Source organism: Chelonia mydas, chromosome 8 (genome assembly GCF_015237465.2).
Source record: "Chelonia mydas isolate rCheMyd1 chromosome 8, rCheMyd1.pri.v2, whole genome shotgun sequence".
NCBI classification, from domain to species: Eukaryota; Metazoa; Chordata; order Testudines; family Cheloniidae; genus Chelonia; species Chelonia mydas.
In genome coordinates, this window is record NC_057854.1 from 24,057,746 (window position 1) to 24,079,338 (window position 21,593).

At 42.4% G+C, this 21,593-nt stretch overlaps 1 protein-coding gene across 3 annotated transcripts in view; it reads right to left on the reverse strand.

The window, feature by feature from the left end:
• The window catches only part of GABRB2 (gamma-aminobutyric acid type A receptor subunit beta2), a 248,337-nt gene extending 228,323 nt beyond the window's left edge, over positions 1-20,014 (reverse strand). Inside the window, exons 1-3 of one of the 3 annotated variants that reach the window (XM_007071441.4) lie at positions 19,419-20,014; positions 19,214-19,305; positions 18,249-18,316 (exon numbers count right to left, since the gene is read on the reverse strand). In XM_007071441.4, the coding sequence (XP_007071503.1) occupies positions 18,249-18,316; positions 19,214-19,305; positions 19,419-19,495 (237 nt within the window). In that variant the 5' untranslated portion in view covers positions 19,496-20,014. The remainder of the gene's footprint in view (positions 1-18,248; positions 18,317-19,213; positions 19,306-19,418) is intronic. The other 2 variants (XM_037907450.2, XM_007071440.4) reach the window with 2 other exon arrangements.
• Between the last annotated feature and the right edge of the window lie 1,579 nt (positions 20,015-21,593).

Sequence of the window (21,593 nt, forward strand, 5' to 3'; positions counted from 1 at the left end):
GTCTCTCCTCATGTGGAAGCGGTTCCATCCCTTTGATCATCTTTGTTGCTCTTCTCTGAACCTTTTTCAGTTCCACTATATTCTTTTGGAGCTGAGGCGACCAGAACGGGACACAGCATTCCAGGCGTTGGAACACCATGGATTTATAGTGGCATTCTGATATTTTCAGTTTTATTTTCTATGCCTTTCCTAACAGTTCCTAACATTTTGATAGCCTTTTTGGCCACTGCTGCGCACTGAGCTGAAGTTTTCCGAGAATTATCCAAAAATAGAGATACAGTAATTCAATTGCTAGAAAAGAGTGGAGCACATTTTTTGTTTTGTTTTGAACATCCAACCATCCCCCCTCTCTCCAAATAATATTTCACTTCCTGAATAATGAAGAGAATGATAAAATCTTTACCTGTACTGCAGTCAATACATCATTTAACTAACTGCATGACAGCAAAAATATGATCGTTTTTAGTATATTCTGGTTTGGTAAACTCTATGCAGTTTTACTTTTTGGTTGTAATTTACTTTTAATGCATATTGAAAGGAATAACTATGGATACAAATAATGTCAAAGCATATAGGGAAAAACATCAGAATCTTTTAGTCCACTTCCACCCCAGCTCATGTGTTCACATGCAAACATGTTCTCATTTCGGACTTTCTTCTTCATAAATTATGTGGGTGAAAAGAAATCTTTTCTTGTTTTTCACAAGGATTACTCAGAGAACAAAGCTAAAAGATATATTATGCTTATAAAGTTGGCATAAGCAGATAAATGTGGAAACAAACACTTTCCCTCAAAGAAAGATCTTTATTTTGAAAGAAGTCTCTTATTTTGAATCCGCTCTAGATAATTACTGCCTTTTCAGAGCTGTGAAATGGTTATCTAGTCATTGTATACTGCAGCATAGATGTCTCATCACTAAAATGTCAAGTGACATATCAAGTGCTGATACATTTTCTGTTCTCAAAAAGTCAATCCAATTAAAAAGTTAATCAAAATTAAATTTGACACTCAAGTCCTTTCATTAGCACACACCTTACCTCAGTCTTGTAACTCAGAGCAAGAGAGTTCCTTTGTATTACTTTATTCAAAGAGGTGGAAGATGACAGAAAGACACAGCTGGAGACTCAAGTCTTCCATGTACCAGAAGAACCGGTTTAGTATTGGCAGCAGCCACATGGGTTTCCCATTACCCCACTAACATACTTCAACCCTAACACTGAGTCCTGGGCTACACTAGAAAATTAGGTTGGCATAACTACGTTGCTCAGGTGTGTGAAAAATCTACACCCTTGAGCAACAGAGTTAAGACAACTTACGTCCCCCTGTAGACAATGCTAGATTGACAGAAGAATTCTTCCATCAACCTAGCTTCCACCTCTCAGGGCAATAGATTACCTATGCCAGCAGGAGAAACCCTCCCATTGGCATTGCAGTGGTGCAGCTGTAGTGATTTAAGTGTAGACATACCCTGAAGAACCAATCCTAGTAGTTGGAAAATACTTCATTCTCCATGCCAAGACTGCTTGGTCTCCTCAAGACTCTCCACTGAAACTGCCCATAACAGCCATTATGTTTTTTGTGATGTGTTCATTTGTCCAACAGTAAGTCTTGAGACCACCCACTGACTTCACAAAAGACACTGAACTGCTATTAGACAGTTACAATTCTGGGCACTGTTGACCTAGTTCAGACTCACACATCATGTCTTAGAAAGGAAAGGAGCCATCTCACTTGGAAATCTCAAGTCATCTAGTCACCCACTAGCACCACAGGTGCCAACTTCCACTTTTCCGGGTGGGTGCTCCACCACTGTGGCCCCACCCCCATCCCATCCCTTCTCCCAAGTCCCAAGCCTCACTCTGCCTCTTCCTGCTCCTCCCCCTCCTCCGAGGCCTCTCCCCTGCTCCGTCTCAGAGTGTGCCCAGCCATCACTCCTCCTCTTCCTACCCCTGCTTTGCCCCATTCAGTGCCTACTGCCCGCCACCAAACAGCTCATTGGTGGGTGGCTGGTGGGTGCTGAGCACCCCCTATTTTTTTTCTGTGTGTGCTCCAGCCCTGGAGCACCCAATGGAGTCAGTGCCTATGGTGGGCACACAAGGTGAAACTCAGCACCATGCAGTCAGCATCACTTTAAACCCCCAAAATAAAGTTTACATGGGACCTGAATGGTGCATGTGGGCGTCCCCTGCATGGGGTGAATAACATTTAACTTAATTTCCTAATGCAGCAAGGTAACTGGAATCGCTATGAATTTCCCTGAGAGTAGTCACTTCTATCACATTATAGTAGATCAATGAAAACTATACTCATTTGTAGGCATTTAAACTAACAAGAATGATTACAGTTAAGGGTCTCTTAGTATTTCCATTACAAACCTATTTTCAGGGGCTTACACATCAGCCATTGTAATATAGTCTTACTGAAACTTGGTATAAAGGTCTCAGTTATGCTTAACTCTACAAATGTTCCTAAATCTTAAAAAGGGCTTTTTATTAAATTTTAAAAGGGTAATTTTGCAAGTCATTTGTCTATGAGAACAAGTTTTAAAGTATTTTATCCCAAGCAGCCAAAGGATCTTTATATTTCCTGTAACAAGCATTACATCCCTAATTTAATCAGAGAAACAATTCTTTAAAGGATTTCTCATACTAGCATTCAATATAGTGATAAAAACCACAGCTAGCTTAAATACTACAGAAGGGTATAATGGAATGAGTGTTTTCTTAAAATTGGAAAGGATTTCATCATGCTTAAAAGAAACGGCTAGTTCTGGATGGGCTTCTGTGATTGTTTCTGGAGTTACAAGAGAAGTATAATAGTAATGCAGTTAGTTAAAATATGCTACACTTCATTTGTAAATATGACATGCATGAACATATTTAGTCCTGTTTCCCTCCTCCCTATCTTTTAACTAGAAGAATAAAATAAGTTTAAAACAGAAATAAAAAAAATATGAAAAAAAATTCTGAAATATTTTATTTGGAAAATCCCAAATCCATTCCGTTCCATGGAAACTAATTGGGACTCAAACTGTATCGATGTTTTCAGTGCACGTGAGCCAAAGACAGATGAGCGCTAATCACTGTGACAGCTCCAAGGGAGCCAATAGAGCCTCCTATTTCAATAGTCCTTGAAACAGGAAGAATTTCCACAATAGTTGGCAACAACTCTTTTGGAGGCGCTAGATCTATTAATTCAAAAATATCCATTATAAAAACAGAACAGAATTATGGATTTACACAATGAACCATAAAGACTTTTGGACTACTGGGTAATAAGTTCTATGCAAATGAAAATACATATTTACCCTTATGGATCATAATGACTTCAAGCTATTTCACTCCTTTGGCTAAATGGGTGTGATGAAGTATGTATTTACTCTTAAAGATATCTTTTAAAAGATATGCAACACTTACATAGCCTAAAGCAGTGGTTCCCAAACTTGTTCTGCCGCTTGTGCGGGGAAAGCCCCTGCCGGGCCGGGCCGGTTTGTTTACCTGCCGCATCCGCAGGTTTGGCTGATCGCGGCTCCCAGTGGCTGTGGTTCGCTGCTCCAGGCCAATGGGAGCTGCTGGAAGCGGCGGCCAATACATCCTTAGGCCCGCACCACTTCCTGCAGCCCCCATTGGCCTGGAGCAGCGAACCGCAGCCACTGGGAGCTGCGATCAGCCAAACCTGCAGACGCGGCAGGTAAACAAACCGGCCCAGCCTGGCAGGGGCTTTCCCTGCACAAGCGGCGGAACAAGTTTGGGAACCACTGGCCTAAAGGTATATTTTAGTACTCAGTAGACTAGAATGTGTCAGTGACTCAACTAAATAATTCACAGTTTAAACTCCCATGAAAGATTTAATACATAATAAAATTAAAGGGTCACATTTTCAAAAAAAGCAACATCCAGAATTGGAGACAGGTTTCCGAAAGAGTTCAGATCCCATTCAGGCACTTAAAGTTGGCCAGTTTTCAAGGGTGACTGTGATTTAGGCCCTAATTGCACATCAAGCACCTAAATGAAGTGGCCATATTTTCAGAAGTTCTCAGCATCTCACAGCAACTATTGTTATCAAAAACCTAACTATATTACTTCATTTAGGTGCCTGATATGCAATTAAGGCCTAAATCACAGTCAGCAGGAGTCTTTTCATTGACTTCAGTGGGCTTAGACATTTGCAAAAGTAATAATGGCTATTTAGCACAATGAACACTTTTGAAAATTTGGCTGCAGTTTTCAGACAAAGTAACTCAAACCAGAAAATTCAAGATAAAAATCCTCAAACATTTCTTAGCTCACAAAGCTTTTTTTCACATTTCAATTATGGCCATTTGCTTAACTTCTGTTGTCTGACTTGTTCCTGCTACTATCTAAGGGTATGTCTACACTACGGAATTAGGTAGAATTTATAGAAGTCGATTTTTTAGAAATCGGTTTTATATATTCAAGTGTGTGTGTCCCCACAGAAAATGCTCTAAGTGCATTAACTCGGCGGAGTGCTTCCACAGTACCGAGGCTAGAGTCGACTTCCGGAGCGTTGCACTGTGGGTGGCTATCCCACAGTTCCCGCAGTCTCCACTGCCCATTGGAATTCTGGGTTGAGATCCCAATGCCTGATGGGGCTAAAACATTGTCGCGGGTGGTTCTGGGTACATAACGTCAGGCCCCCATTCCCTCCCTCCCTCCATGAAAGCAAGGGCAGACAATCGTTTCGCGCCTTTTTTCCTGAGTTACCTGTGCAGACGCCATACCACGGCAAGCATGGAGCCTGCTCAGGCAACCGTATGTCTCCTGGATGCTGGCAGACGCGGTACTGCATTGCTACACAGTAGCAGCAACCCCTTGCCTTGTGGCAGCAGACGGTGCAATACGACTGGTAGCCGTCATCGTCATGTCCGAGGTGCTCCTGGCCACGTCGGCCGGGAGCGCCTGGACAGACATGGGCGCAGGGACTAAATTTGGAGTGACTTGACCAGGTCATTCTCTTTAGTCCTGCAGTCAGTCCTATTGAACCATCTTATGGTGAGCAGACAGGCGATACGGATTGCTAGCAGTCGTACTGTACCATCTTCTGCCGGGCAGCCATGAGATGTGGATGGCATGCAGTCCTTCTGCACCATCTGCTGCCAGCCAAAGATATAAAAGATAGATGGAGTGGATCAAAACAAGAAATAGACCAGATTTGTTTTGTACTCATTTGCTTCCCCCCTTCCCCCATCTGGGGGACTCATTCCTCTAGGTCACAGTCAAGTAGCCCACGCAATCAAAGATCTGATGATATCAAGGGTAGTGACCCTGGGAAACGTGCAGGTCATAGTGGATGACTTTGCTGCAATGGGATTCCCTAACTGTGATGGGGCCATAGACGGAACCCATATCCCTATCTTGGCACCGGAGCACCAAGCCGGCGAGTACATAAACCGCAAGGGGTACTTTTCAATAGTGCTGCAAGCTCTGGTGGATCACAAGGGACGTTTCACCAACATCAACGTGGGATGGCCGGGAAAGGTACATGACGCTCGCATCTTCAGGAACTCTGGTCTGTTTCAAAAGCTGCAGGAAGGGACTTTATTCCCAGACCAGAAAATAACTGTTGGGGACGTTGAAATGCCTATATGTATCCTTGGGGACCCAGCCTACCCCTTAATGCCATGGCTCATGAAGGCGTACACAGGCAGCCTGGACAGTAGTCAGGAGCTGTTCAACTACAGGCTGAGCAAGTGCAGAATGGTGGTAGAATGTGCATTTGGACGTTTAAAGGCGCGCTGGCGCAGTTTACTGACTCGCTTAGACCTCAGCGAAACCAATATTCCCACTGTTATTACTGCTTGCTGTGTGCTCCACAATATCTGTGAGAGTAAGGGGGAGACGTTTATGGCGGGGTGGGAGGTTGAGGCAAATTGCCTGGCTGCTGGTTACGCACAGCCAGACACCAGGGCGGTTAGAAGAGCACAGGAGGGCGCGGCACGCATCAGAGAAGCTTTGAAAACCAGTTTCATGACTGGCCAGGCTACGGTGTGAAAGTTCTCTTCGTTTCTCCTTGATGAAACCCCCCCACCCCTTGGTTCACTCTACTTCCCTGCAAGCTAACCACCCTCCCCTCCTCCCTTCGATCATTGCTTGCAGAGGCAATAAAGTGATTGTTGCTTCACATTCATGCATTCTTTATTCATTCATCACACAAACAGGGGGATGACTACCAAGGTAGCCCAGGAGGGGTGGTGGAGGAGGGAAGGAAAATGCCACACAGCACTTTAAAAGTTTACAACTTTAAAATTTATTGAATGCCAGCCTTCTGTTTTTTGGGCAATCCTCTGTGGCGGAGTGGCTGCTTGGCCGGTGGCCCCCACACCGCGTTCTTGGGCATCTGGGTGTGGAGGCTATGGAACGTGGGGAGGAGGGCGGTTGGTTACACAGGGGCTGTAGTGGCAGTCTGTGCTCCAGCTGCCTTTGCTGCAGCTCAACCATACACTGGAGCATACTGGTTTGGTCCTCCAGCAGCCTCAGCATTGAATCCTGCCTCCTCTCATCACGCTGCCGCCACATTTGAGCTTCAGCCCTGTCTTCAGCCCGCCACTTACTCTCTTCAGCCCGCCACCTCTCCTCCCGGTCATTTTGTGCTTTCCTGCACTCTGACATTATTTGCCTCCACGCATTCGTCTGTGCTCTGTCAGTGTGGGAGGACAGCATGAGCTCAGAGAACATTTCATCACGAGTGCGTTTTTTTTTCTTTCTAATCTTCACTAGCCTCTGGGAAGGAGAAGATCCTGTGATCATTGAAACACATGCAGCTGGTGGAGAAAAAAAAAAGGGACAGCGGTATTTAAAAAGACACATTTTATAAAACAGTGGCTACACTCTTTCAGGGTAAACCTTGCTGTTAACATTACTTACATAGCACATGTGCTTTCGTTACAAGGTCGCATTTTGCCTCCCCCCACCGCGTGGCTACCCCCTCAAGCCTTCCCCCTCCCCGTGGCTAACAGCAAGGAACATTTCTGTTCAGCCACAGGCAAGCAGCCCAGCAGGAATGGGCTCCTCTGAGTGTCCCCTGAAGAAAAGCACCCTATTTCAACCAGGTGACCATGAATGATATCTCACTCTCCTGAGGATAACACAGACAGATAAAGAACGGATGTTGTTTGAACGCCAGCAAACATACACTGCAATGCTTTGTTGTACAATGATTCCCAAGTACGTGTTACAGGCCTGGAGTGGTAAAGTGTCTACCATGGTGGGTGGAATAAGGCTGCCCTCCCCAGAAACCTTTTGCAAAGGCTTTGGGAGTACATCCAGGAGAGCCGCGAATGCCAGGGCAAAGTAATCCTTTCACATGCTTGCTTTTAAACCATGTATAGTATTTTAAAAGGTACACTCACCAGAGGTCCCTTCTCCGCCTGCCGGGTTCTGGAGGCAGCCTTGGGTGGGTTCGGGGGGTACTGGCTCCAGGTCCAGGGTGAGAAACAGTTCCTGGCTGTCAGGAAAAGCGGTTTCTCCGCTTGCTTGCTGTGAGCTATCTACAACCTCCTCCTCATCATCATCTTCTTCGTCCCCAAAACCTGCTTCCGTGTTGCCTCCATCTCCGTTGAAGGAGTCAAACAACACGGCTGGGGTAGTGGTGGCTGAACCCCTAAAATGGCATGCAGCTCATCATAGAAGCGGCATGTTTGGGGCTCTGACCCGGAGAGGCCGTTCGTCTCTCTGGTTTTCTGGTAGGCTTGCCTCAGCTCCTTAAGTTTCACGCGGCACTGCTTCGGGTCCCTGTTATGGCCTCTGTCCTTCATGCCCTGGGAGATTTTGACAAAGGTTTTGGCATTTCGAAAACTGGAACGGAGTTCTGATAGCACGGATTCCTCTCCCCCATACAGCGATCAGATCCCGTACCTTCCGTTCAGTCCATGCTGGAGCTCTTTTACGATTCTGGGACTCCATCATGGTCACCTCTGCTGATGAGCTCTGCATGGTCACCTGCAGCTTGCCATGCTGGCCAAACAGGAAATGAGATTCAAAAGTTCGCGGTTCTTTTCCTGTCTACCTGGCCAGTGCATCCGAGTTGAGAGTGCTGTCCAGAGCGGTCACAATGGAGCACTCTGGGATAGCTCCCGGAGGCCAATACCGCCGAATTGTGTCCACAGTACCCCAAATTCGACCCGGCAAGGCCGATTTAAGCGCTAATCCACTTGTCGGGGTGGAGTAAGGAAATGGATTTTAAGAGCCCTTTAAGTCGAAATAAAGGGCTTCATCGTGTGGATGGGTGCAGGTTTACATCGATTTAACACTGCTAAATTCGACCTAAAGTCCTAGTGTAGACCAGGGCTAAATGTCTTTAAGTTGAATCACTACTGAAAGCAGGTGTGTCACTGAAGCTTATCTGAGGGGAAGACCGTTTGGAAATCTGAACTACTGTTTACTACTGAACTACTGTTTAGGAGGCATTAATTAATTATGCAAATGAATAAATATAGGTAAGAGAATGTAGATGTCTTTGAGTTTGCACTTATCAGATCATCTCAATATACCATGCTATGTGCCTTTGCAGATTCAGCGTTAATCTTTTTGCAAAAGAATAAAGCCAACGTGTTTAAAAACAAGTAGGGCTAAATTCTTCTCTCAGCAACAAATCTCTGCTGTAAATCCAGAGTGATTCCACTGATTTTCCTACAGAAATATCACCGAGAGCAGAATTTGGCTGTTATAGAGTCAGGGGTCTTCAAACTATTTGATCAATATAAACAATAAATCTCACAGGACCCACTTCCGTAACTGACACCATTACCATAGCCGTTTTGCTGGAGGAACATGTAAAAGGGGCTGACTAAAAGAATTACTCTGTCAAACAATATTTAATGAGGGAAAACTTATAGGACTTAACATAGAGGACATACAAAGAGCATCCCAGGATACACAGGGATAGCAGAACCTTGTTCATGCCCCAAGCGATGTCTGACGGCACAGGAAGGATTCAGACTCAGAAGATTACCTCTGAACTGAATGAGCCTAATGTACAAATTCTGCTTTCAGTGACTAGATGACTTGTGCCATCCTACTCAAGTGTCTGAAATTGTGTCTTTGAGGACAGAATTTTGACCATAACACCACATTTTCAGTAAAGGCTGACAATAATGAGCGTACACATTTGTATGTGCAAAACCAAAATCTGGCCCCCAAATGAGTACGTAGATGTGCAATTAGGGCCCAATCCAAAGCCAATAGGAAACTTCCCATTGATTTCAACAGGTTTCAACATTTGCAAATGTAAATAATGTCTATGCAGCACAAACAGCATGCAAATTTTTTTTGCAGATACAATTTAGGCACCTTCATTCGATAATCTGACCCTTAGCCATAGGTGGAGCTCCAAATGATCATCCGCACAGAGGAAACAGTATTTCCCTTAATGTTCTATCACCATTTTAGTGGTCACTATTATCTCTCTTTTTTGGTAATATTGCTGTTTAAAATAAAATGAGAGAGGCGGGAATGCTCATAGATGCATACTGAAGAGTAATTATAATAAAGCACAAAGGCTTCTTCTGTGCTGTTTATCTTTTTGTCAATCCATGCTACAACACTATTACAGTATTAATATGCATTTTTAATTACAAGTTTCTGTGAATCCCCAGTAGTCAATTTTGAATATTAGTAACTCATGCATTTTATGTTTTGTTTTTAAGGGCTTAGGTCTACCTAAAATGTAACAGGATGAAATTTTTCATTATTTTAAAGAGGTGTTACAAAAACAAAGAAAGGCATCCCCTTTTTATGGATTTGTCAGAAGGGGCCATATCCTGCTCTCCTTATTCACACAAGCAGTTCCACTGGCCTCACTGGGGCAGGTAAGCAAGCATCATATCTGCTCTGAGACCTTTTCATACCAAGTTTCATCCCAGCTGAGTACTGAAAACCAAACTATAAACCATGGACAAAGAGGGTGGCTTTTGTCATGGAACACTGATAGACTTAACTTTAGCAGCACTCGGAGGCACCAACACAACCACAGATACCTCTTTAAACCTGTAAGTGACGTGTTTGTAGAGCATGATATAAAAATATTTTTCATTCCACCACAGTTAATTTATAAAGATTTTATGGGATTGCCAATAGAGAAGTTATGAAATACAGCAAGCCATGTACTAGCAGGTAACAAAGTGCACAGAATGTCCTTTCCCACGATTTAGCACTATAAGATATTGTCCATAAAACATGGTAAATACAAATATATCTTCTCTTCTCTGGCAGAAGCCAAATTAGTTAAAATATTTATGGATAAGTGCTAACAGGAAACGAGATGGCAATAATTATTAACTCAGCTGTACAGATCATCTCCAAGGCAATCGTTTTACATTTCTGGCAACTATCCATTGGTCTGAATAATAAATCCAAAGAGATCAATTTAAAATAAACGTCTACTACTTAAAAATAAAAGACTGAAACATTGCACCATAGAAAAAGTGATGTCCAATGCAGTATGTTTAATTTGTTAAAGGAAAGCAAAGAAAAAGATGTCAGGATTCTGTTGCTTTAGGGGCATAATTGTAAAGAAATGCTGCATTCATTTTAAAATGAACAAAGATATTACACAAAAATCCTTGACTTAAATGTCTTAAGTCACATGATACTGCAATTTCTTGCACACAGGATGGACTGCTTCACCCAGACAGAGCCTCACTGACTTCAGTGGAGCAGTGAATGGTCACAGCTGTCCCTCTGTATGAAAGAAATTGCAGGATCAGGTCTGTAGGGTCCAATTCATTACTCCTTCAGCCAGAAAATCTCCCACTGAAATCAGGCCATTGAACTGGGCACTTACTCTCTTCCTTAAAGGTCAGTGCAAAGACGATACATTTAAATAGAAGCTGGTTATGACACTGTAACAGGCGCCTTTCTATGGACTCAAGATTTATAGGTCACGGACATTTACTAACGTTTATTTCTGAAACTCCGTGCAAGTCTCTATCAGTATGTCTACATGGCAAAAAACCCCAAAACAAAACAAAACACAACAGCAACTCTCAGAGCCTGGTCTCCAGAATCGGGCTCATACAGAAAAGTGCTAATAATAGTTGTGTGAATAACCTCAGTGCTAGCCTGGGCTCACAAAGTCGAGAGCAACACACCCTAGAAAATCAAAGGGAACACCTTCAGAAGTGGCGAGGAGGTAGTCTTTGGGGTGGCGGTGGGGGGAGTCAGGGCTTCACTATTTAAAACACCATTAGGTGGAAGCAGGGTACACACTGACATTGACATGAAGCACAAAAAGACAGCCAGTTCCAAAGAGCATTTATAAAGTGGGTCACTGCTAACAGCATAAAGAATACAGCTACCACCCTTTAAACTTTGTAACTTGTGTTTTTCCAGCCCATGGTAGCACACGTCTCTGTCGCTGGCTCTGCATTAAATACTTTTCTTTATTTTTAATCTCTTTCACGCCTCTTTCTTAAATAAATAGTATAGTGCTGAACCACAACTATAATTTGGATTTGATTGCTAATGCTGAAGGAACAAATGCTTCCTGTCTATTGTAGGGAGGAAGAGCACACAGGTGGAAGCTAATATATCATCCATTAGAAGGTAGAAAGAGGGGCTTGAGAGTGGCTACAGGTAATCAGACAGAGATTGGTACCAGCACACAGATCTCTAAACATAACGTAAGCCAATGAGTTAACAGTTAATGGAGAAAGCTACTACAGGAAATGTAGACATGCAAAGTGACCATTTCCTATAAATAAAATACATCTCACTCTCATCTTTACTCTCTTACTGCAGTAGGTGTCCATTTCCCAGGAACTGTTTGAACATAAAATACATAATATTAAGAATGCATCTTTGGTACTGTACTCAGTTAAAAATGTATTTTTAAAGCTGAACTCAATTCATATGTAGGTGTTTTAAATAAAACCATTTACATTATAATGTATGCACATTATACAGATCTACTTCATATATTTTAACCGATGCCTATGATACTGATGGCAGCACTCTCACTTTTGGGCCAGGTGCTCATGGATTCAAGTCTTTTCCCGTCATTTGAGCTCTTACTGGGTTTTTATACCACAGACCTGGGAGAGGGCACTGCACTACTAAATCCTTCACACAAGATACTAAACTGAGGTCCCTTCCTGGAGAGTGCAGGGTTCAACAGAAATTAAAGAATTCATGATACTATTCAAAATGAACAATGGATAATCTCAATATTCAGACCAAAATTCCTTTTTTCAATAAGACATTTTGTCATATCCTAGACGTTTGGGAGCTACTTCTGCATTCATCGAAGTTGCTACATTTGTCTATGCTAGCATGCACTACCAGCAGGGATGTGCAGTCAGGATAATTTTGGGGGTGCAAAAGTTCTAAATCTATCTACAGAAATATTTTCAACATGAGACTCAGACTAGAAGCTTTTTGGGAAAAGACCATTGTCTTTTGGCCGTACAGCTCCATACACACCCATGTCACCGCAGAAATAATAAACCACTAATGAGCAAACAGTAATTGTGTGTTATAAAAGCAAGAAAGTGATGCCCTCCAATATGTGGTTTTAATATTCATGTTTAGATGCCTTATATCAGGGCACATGAAATGGCCATACTCTACCACTCCTGCCCTTGCCAGTATCTCCGGTATGTAAACAATAAGAAGGAATTATTGCCAGCAGGCACAGTGTTCTTCATCTCTTTCCCTCCTTCTCTCTTTCTCCTCTCTCTCTCCTTTCCCCCTCATGTTTTCCATCTTCCCCTTTTCTCTATTTGTCTTTTCTTCCTCTCCTTCTCTTTCCTTTACCAGGTCTCTATCCCTCTCTTGTTCTGCCCTTTTCTGGTTCACCTGGCTCCAACCTCTCTCCTTTCCCCTTAACAGCGTTACCCACCACACTCCTTCCCCAACTCACTCCCACACAAGCAAATGGTCCCTCCTATCCCGTCTCCCTGCCAGGCCCATCGAGAGGAAAATGGGCTCCAGTACATCATGTTCACTGAGGTCCCACCCTGTCCAATTTCACTTTATTTGCACAGAGATTATAGAGCTTTCGGTGGGCCCGGTACAATTGATCCGCTTTATCTCCCTCTCATCAGCCCTGCTCCCACTTCACATACCCAGAGGCAATTTCTGACTACCTGAAGTCTGAAAACCCTCATCAGACTAATTCCATAACAGCAGCCTGCTTCTGTTGCTTCTCTATTAATGTTCCCTACCTGGAGTACCTCAAGGAACTGTGGCAGATTTTAAGAGAACACAGTGGTGAGTATGGACTAGTGATGGAAACTGAAAACCCGAGGTCCACTAACAGAGAACTGCTTTGTCCTACCAAGAAAAGTGCAACTGCACAGTTCTGGGATCACTACATCTTGATCTATCAGTATCTTACTTTGTATTTAGTAACCAACTCTGGGGCACTTTGAGTACAGAAGTTGCAATATAATATTAAACTTAATTCTCTACAGAGCTTAGATGCTATTAGGGTCTGGCAATAAAACGTCCGCAGATTGTAAGAAGTGAATCTTACCCTGATAGACTAATACTGCCTTTGTTTCCCGTAACTCCTTCTCAATGGAAGGATTATACACTCAACCAACCATGATGACCCCCAATAAGACAAACCAGTCTATTGTATTAATTTGGCTCCATACTAAAGCCACGTGCCAATATCTACATAATACTGTTGCTCTTTAAAATTATGTCCAAGTGCATATTTTGAACAAAGTCACTTGTTTAGATTCCACCTTCCTCACCTCAGTATGGATTAACAACTATAAGTAACACATCACTTAAAGTAAATCTAATTTTGGGGATAAAATATATCAAGCATTTCTCTCTCTTTTTTGGGATTCTGATACAGAATATCCTAAAGAGCCACACGCGCACACACAAATTGTTTCCAACTATTTTAAAAAAGTAAACCAAAATTTGCAACCTAATTCCAGGCCAATATTCTCCTCTGAGATCAGTATATCATCCATGGAAGGTCAACAAGCAGAACAAATGCAGAATATGCTATAGAGGACACTCAGTGAAGACTTCAGAGGAAAAGATATATCCCAAATTTCCTTCTGTGCCTCAAAACAAATGTATAGGTTAAAGTTTGTTTTCTAAACATAATGGAGCTATTGGGGGCGGGAGAAGGAATCTTAGCTGCTGTGTCAGTGTCAAAGTCTCTGCTCCAATTATTAATCAAGAGGGTGCAGATTTGGAAATCTGACATCTCAGCTAGCATTAGTTGTTTAAAAATAGACTATTAAGCCCTCTGGAGATATTATCTTTATAATGAGTCTGATTAGTACTAGGGAAAAAGGAAGCTGAGAAGGAAATTCAAGTACAGTAACAAACACCTGGAAACTCTCTTGAGAATGTTGTATTAGGCTCACTGCAATCCAGTTCATCTTATGTAACACAGAATTCATTATGACAGGAAAACCATTTTGGTTTAAGTAGCTATTACACCTCTTCATGTTTATTTTCAACTTTCACCTGCACCAGGAAACCTTTAAGGAAAGCTGCAGCATGACTGGCACAAAGCATACTCTCAACAATGGTAATACAGGGCCTGATTCAAAGCACAAAGAAGTCAATGGAATTAGCTATGGTTAGTACTGTGTTGCACAAAAGCATTACCTGAAGCTTTTTACTCCTGTGAAAAATATGAAGCCTGAAAGCAAATTCAGACATGAAACCTATCAACTCACAAATGTATCTGAAGGCCTCACTACTTCCCTTTATGTTCATTCAGTATAGCCCAGAGTTGGAAAGTCAAGTACATATATACTCTTTACCAACAGGTTTTGAAAAAGAAATTTAATCTTATGAATATATATCCAACTTTCTGACTAGGAAAGGTCAGAAGTAAATGAATTGCTTCCAGTTTTAACGCTGTTACCGACAAGAGTAACTATTCTGAAGGCAACTGCAAAGCCTGACTTAACGTGGATGGTGATGATAGAAAAACTTTCTGACAATGGAAGTTTGTCTGTATGTATGTATGTCTTTCTGTTGGAAAGGATGGGACTCTTAAACTAAGTTCATACTGCAGTTATCAGAGAACTTCTCATGTTAATATCCCAGGTTGTGTAGTCTCACTTGCGGGCAAAAATCTTAACTCCCATTAAAGTTAGTCAAGCTATAAACACATATAGGCAATGATTTGTCTTCAACTGAAGTCAATGGGAACTTTGCCATTGACTTCAGTATGAGCAGCAGAAGGTCCACAGGAAGGAAAGTGGACCTCAAAATGAGATGAGAATCTTTCTGAAGTAATGACAGCTGCAAAGAGATTCTATCAATTAAGGCCAAGAGGAGCAAGGCACGACCCTATATGTTAAGTATTTCTTTCCTTCTCTTCTTGTATGCCTGTCTTCCTAGAAGCTCATTTCCTGTTAATCAGTAAAGATATTCATTATGATTTACAGAGTACTATAAGTGCATTCTTATGTGTTTCTTATTTTACAGTTAATAGGTTGAGGAAGTAATTCTTACTATTGTTGATTAGGAAACCCCTGACCTCATACTAAAAGATAAAAAAATTATTGGAGAAAAACTTGTAGTTTCAGGAATGAAATTAGTCATGTTCCAACTATTTAAGCTCAGATACATTTATATAATATTCAGACTATAACCCTTTTAGCCAATTGTGATTGGTAAAACTGAATATATGTCTCTTCACAACAAACCCGCCTGCCAATTTTGCCAAATTATCCAACAAAGTCTTTAAAGATTTCATTGTTTTTCAAAAGTAAAACTTTTTATTGAAGAAACTTAAATATTCAAGACATACACAAAAACTTTTCAAAACAATATTTAGTTTGTGTGTGCTGCGCCACATTACACAGGTGACATTATCATTTTTCAATAGAGATCAAATTTCTGGAAGTTATTTAACAGATTCTGCACCCCCTTAAATGAAAAAAAAAAGTTTGGCATGAATGTCCAGTTTTGATTTTGGGATGTAACACTAACCTAACAGTTCTAGCTCACAGCACTGGCTAGTAAAACTCACCACTCTCAAATGGATGTTTATAAAGATTCTACATATGCCATATCTGTTCTACCCAGATTTCATTAAAAGGAAGCTGCTTAAAATAAAATGCAATTTTGTTTCTTTAGCACTTAAACTTCCTGAACAGAACATACCAAAATATCCCATGATAACAAAACTAGAAGTTCAGTGTAAAGATGTTTTAGATTATATTTTAGGCAGCTGCTTTAAAACTTAATACTTAGGAACTGATTCTGCTCCTAGTGAAGTTATTGGGAGCTTTGTCATTGCCTCAAAATGACAGCAGGAGCAAGCACTCAACTAGCAAGTCTTCCAAAAACAAAAGCTAATATTCTTATCTTAATGTTACCATTTTATATTCTGGACCATTTTCTGTAAGTCACAGAACACCTTCAGTTACGAAAATAAACCAGAAATGGCTGCCAGTGCCCTGTACAGACAGCATTTTTGGAAAGTATCAATTCAGATCAGACCATTGAACCATTAAGCAAAATATATTTTAATGGGTACAAAGGTCAAGACAGTGCAAAGTGGCACTTATAAAACTTTTTTGAAAAATAGTTTTACATATATAGTTAGAAGTACCAGCAATGTTGGACAATTTGTTTTTAAACAGGATACTTATCTCTTTCCCAGTCCATACATTTCATTAATACGCATTTACCGTGTTGCCTTTGCTGCTAGAATGTTTTATGTCTGTTTGTCACCATTCAGGGCCCAAACCAGTTTCCTTAACCAAATAAAACTGAAAATAAGTTTAAGACTGCAGAATTTGGCCCATAACATTTACATGTAAACAAAGTGATTACTAGGAAAGTTCAATCTAACCCTTGAAGAGCTCCTTCTCAGATGTTAGTTTCAGGAATGCTGCTGTTTTCTCAACCGTTCATTAGACCCCCCCAATAATGGAAGCAAAACACACTAATGATTTAGTTAATTTCTTATTATCCTTTCAGCAACTTCAACATTTTATTAAGTATAGACTATTAATGAAGAGCACAGGAATAGCTTTGATTTACATAATAAAGGAAAATGTTTATTGGGGATGATTTTTGTGTATGCAGTTTGTTTGTAAAGCAACTCGTTTTATTAAAAAAAAAAAAAAAAAAAAAGCTTAGGTAGAAGAACAAGTCTATGAGCAAAACCTCCATTTGAACTCAATTCCCACCCACATAATCTGAAAGGCATTTTTGATGTAAAGCACAATGCTTTGTGACATTTTTGAACTATGTATTAATGGGCCATCACCTCATCCATAAGAGAAGAGATAGCTGCATAGTGTAGTTCCACATCTAGTTTAGTCTGAGATCAAGTGTAAGGAAATCTAGCTAGGAATAGACCTAGTTCTCTACCCAGTTCACAAACTTCCTCCACACATTTAAGCGCTTCTCAGTGACTGGCATATGAAAAAGCATGAAGGTCTTGTAAGTGCATCAAATAATTTGCAGGCAATCCAACGTGGCCTTGCTAGCTGAAGTATTTGCGGGTCCCTTCGCTCCCGATAGGCACAAAGTGCAAAGAAAAACAAATAAATGTAAACTCTTTCAAAGAACTAACAGCAAATTGGGGACTGAGTTGAGGGGTGTTATAATTTGTCTTTCGGCTGCAGTGGAACCCCGTTGTCAGCAGGGGGCGCTCTTGCACGAAGCAAAACAAGACTAACATTGTTCCACTGACTATAAACTCAAGGGCCCGCTCAATAGCGCTTACAGTACGTCTGAAGTGGTAGCTACTAAACAGTAAGACTGTCAATAAATCGTACAAGCTTTGAACATGTTATGAGTCATAATATAAAAATAATCCTTAGAGACTATATTGCAGATTATTAATTTATTGGATTTTTCCGGGGGAGGGGGGGAGGCGAGGGCAAGAGGCACAAACCTGAGCATCCCTAAATCCAACCCCCCTCTGATTTAATGCATTTATCCATAGATTTTCATGGATTTTTTTTACTCCCCAAAAACTGCATGCAGGTTTGGATGGTAACGTTTGCTGTAGCAAATAGGCAAAGGCGGCCCCTATTCGGTGTCTCGTAATGCCAAAGAGGAGAACAAGTCCTTAACAGGTTTATAATGCACACAAAGAACAGCAGGAGATTTGGGGAGTGGAGTGGAGAATGGAGAGTATGGTTGGTTGATCACCGGTCGGGGAGTACTAGCCATTGCACAATGTAGCCAGATGAGAAATAATCAGACATTTCTCCCCCAACCCCCAAGCTTATTATTACCACAATCTTCAGGAGAGAGAGGGGGTAAAAAAACTAAATACTCACCATATTGACTTCTGATACCATGTCTATGCTGGCAATGTCTATGTTCATGCCAACAGCCACTGGGGGACCTGCAAACCAACGAGATGGTCCGCAATGTGATCTCTAAGAACTTAACTCATTCTTACCAGAGTTATCAAGACTAATCAAAGGGCGATATGGCACGAGTGTTGGTAACAACAAAACAGGCTCTCCTCTGATACCTGGAAAACCCTCCGTTTGCAGAGTATTCACCCTTTGCCTCCGCCGTCAGCTGTAGGGACATTTTATGTAACATGCACACACGTGTTAATAACGGGGGCTCTATAGACACTGGCTATATAGATAGACACACACAAATCGATTATTGTATGAACCAGTTCAAATCGGTACCTGGGGGAGGGGGAGAAAAGATCGGACTGCACATTTTAGCTCTTTCTACTCGACACATGCGACATGCAAACTGAGAAAAAGAGAATCTCACCTGAGATTCAAATGATTTATACCCGGCTCTTAAGATTGCTTTCTGGAGTAGTATACACACATTCAGGCACACAACTAGTTCAAAGTTGCAGCAAACATTGGGTTAAGTGACATTTTCTGTATCAATTAACAACATATCTTTTGTACTCAAAAATAGTGACTGTGGTCACAGACACCGGCTCACTAGAAAAAACGCTGGATAAACTTAAGAGATTTGCATCTCAATAACGCCAATTAACCGAGGGTTTAATTATGGGTTAATAAGTTATCAGCACACACTCTCACAAATGAGACCGATTACAAATATACAGGAGATTTCAATGATCGCATTAAGAGCATCCTGTGTTAAGAAAATTCAGTAACAATTGGCTTAACTTTCGGTCAGCTTGAGAAAAATGGCAACATACACACCAAAGCAGCAGCACCCACAACACGTTTAAAAACACACACAGAGGAGACACAGCCTGGGTATGTAACATCTCCTATTCAAAAAGCAATCAAATTACCTCCAAAATCTGGCCTCAGGCGAATGTCATAGCCTTTCAGCAGTCTATCAACGGTCTCTTTTACCAGCGACATATTGCTAGGGTCATTGACACTAAAAAACAATAATACATATGTCTTATTTCTCAGATCCAATCTCCCCATTCGGGGAACAGTAGCATACAGGGCAATTCAAAGTGAAGGAAAAGAGACGTCTCGCTCACTTACCTCTGTGCACACACCATTGCTATTATTAAGAAGAATGACCAAATCCCAAAGTAGCCCCTTTTCCGGACTCTCAACATCCCTTTAGCTTTTGATATGATTTAGGGTTTCAGTGAAGAGGAGAAGAGATCCAACTTATTCTGGCCAGTGCAGTAATTCTAATGTGAAGCGCATGCGCACGGCGTACCACAACATCAAAAGGAGCAGTGGTTGCTGCTGGAGATGGAGCAAATTTCCTTGCCAAAAAAAAAAAAAAAAAAGAAAAAAAATTAAAGGGGAAGAAGGAAATGCATTCTTTAAAAAAAAGGCATCCCACAGGAGGATCAAGTGTGTTTTTGTTGTCCTTTTTGTCAGTATATTACAATATAATATAAACTGCAGCAAGCAGGGAAGTTTCAGGAGTTGCAGGGTACGGCAGTTTTGCAACCTAGCTTAACGGGGGGCGGACATGTGCAGGATCCGATTAGAAACAGAGGGGGAAAGAGGTTTAAAAGAAGCTGGGGATGCAAATCGTGCGAGAGGCAGACAGCGGGGTCGCTTAACTTTACGCTCCCCGGAAACAGTCTACGCGGAGAAAGGTGAGGGGCAGAAAAAGGGACCTAGATTGGCAGGGGGGAGGGAGGGAGAGGGCTGAGCCTATGGTAATCTTTCTGGGGGGAAATGCAATGATGACGAACCAGGTTCTTGTAAGAAGGGATTCGGATGTTTCCTACTCTCCTGGCAGGAGCTGTTCCTAGGTCAGAGGAATTGGGGAGGGGAGAGAGGGACTCGCTGTATGACGTTACCAGCCAGGCAATTCTCAAGATTATTTATAACATGAAAAGGGTGGCAATTAAAACGAACGTCTCCCTTTTATGTTCCCATTCGATTTTAGCGTGGCTCCTAAAGAGTACAGCAATGGCTGGCAAGGATGGGCAAGTGTGGGGAGGCGGGGGGGAGGGGATCATGCTCTTTTCCCCTTTAGCAGGGAATGCAAATTCCTCAGGTAGATTTAGCCTGGCTACGGAATGGGGTCGGGGAGGGGGATACCCTGCAAAGAAAACTGGGCTTTTAGTGACCATTCCATACCCGGTGCATTTCCACTCACAGACCCTCCTTACCTTTCTGAGTACAACACCAGAGCGGCTGAAATGCAGCGTTTAGCCGAATTAATGCTTCAGAAGAAAGCGGAGACGAGCAGAAAACTGGTTTGAGGATGTTTTGAGTGACATTTAAATCCTGAGCAGAAGGGGGGGGGGGGAGGAGGGAAGGGGGGAAAAAAGAGAGGACTTTAAATTATTCCTTGCAAATCTGCCCGCTGCTGTAGCTCCTTTTACACCTCCTCCTCCTCCAAATACCCATTTGGACCCGTGGATCTGTGTTGCTTCATTGAACGGATCTGGGGTGTGCACGCGTCCTCGCCTTGCCTGGATTGCACACGGAAGGGAATTAGGCAGAGACACTTTAATTCCCCAGTTCACAAAAGCAATATTTAATTCGCTGCAAGGGGAAGGGAGGGAGGGAGGAGGAAGGAAACAAGGGTGAGTGTTGCACAGAGAGAGAGAGAGAGAGAGAGAGAGAGAGAGAGATGTGAACCGTGGCTAACGAAGAGACGCTTTGAAAGCCCCCGATTTCCCTCAATAAACGTTTAGTCATTCCACTCACAGCAAATGACAGGAGCTCCAGGCCTGCTAAATCTCCTCTCCCCCCTCCCCCGGGGAATGGTTTAAAACCTCATGCCCCCCTACTCCACAGACCACAGCCCATTGCCTGGTGAAAGGCCATTTCACATGCATGCATACCACAGTCACCAAACAAATAAACGCCTCCAATCGCCTAGACTAGGGCTGTTTTTTTTTTTTTTAGACGTATGGATATATTTTATAAACTGAAGGAAGAGAGGTAGCTGAGCCCCGCGTGAAGAGGCAGAGCACAGTCCCCGGCCTCCCTGGGCATGCACTGCATTTAAAAACCAAACCCGCTGGCTGGCTGGAGGTGCAGCAGTGAGAATAGCAGAGCTGCAGCTGCAGCGTGCGCCAGCCAGCTGTAGCGGCCCCCAGACCCGGCTATGTCCACGTGACGCCAAGCAACATGCGGGTCCCGGTAGCACGGGTTGCTCTTGGCAGATTGCTGGGAGGGGAGCTCGAGGAAGAGCAGCTGGGGCAGGAGCGACTAGGTTCTGGGTGGGGGTTCGAGGAA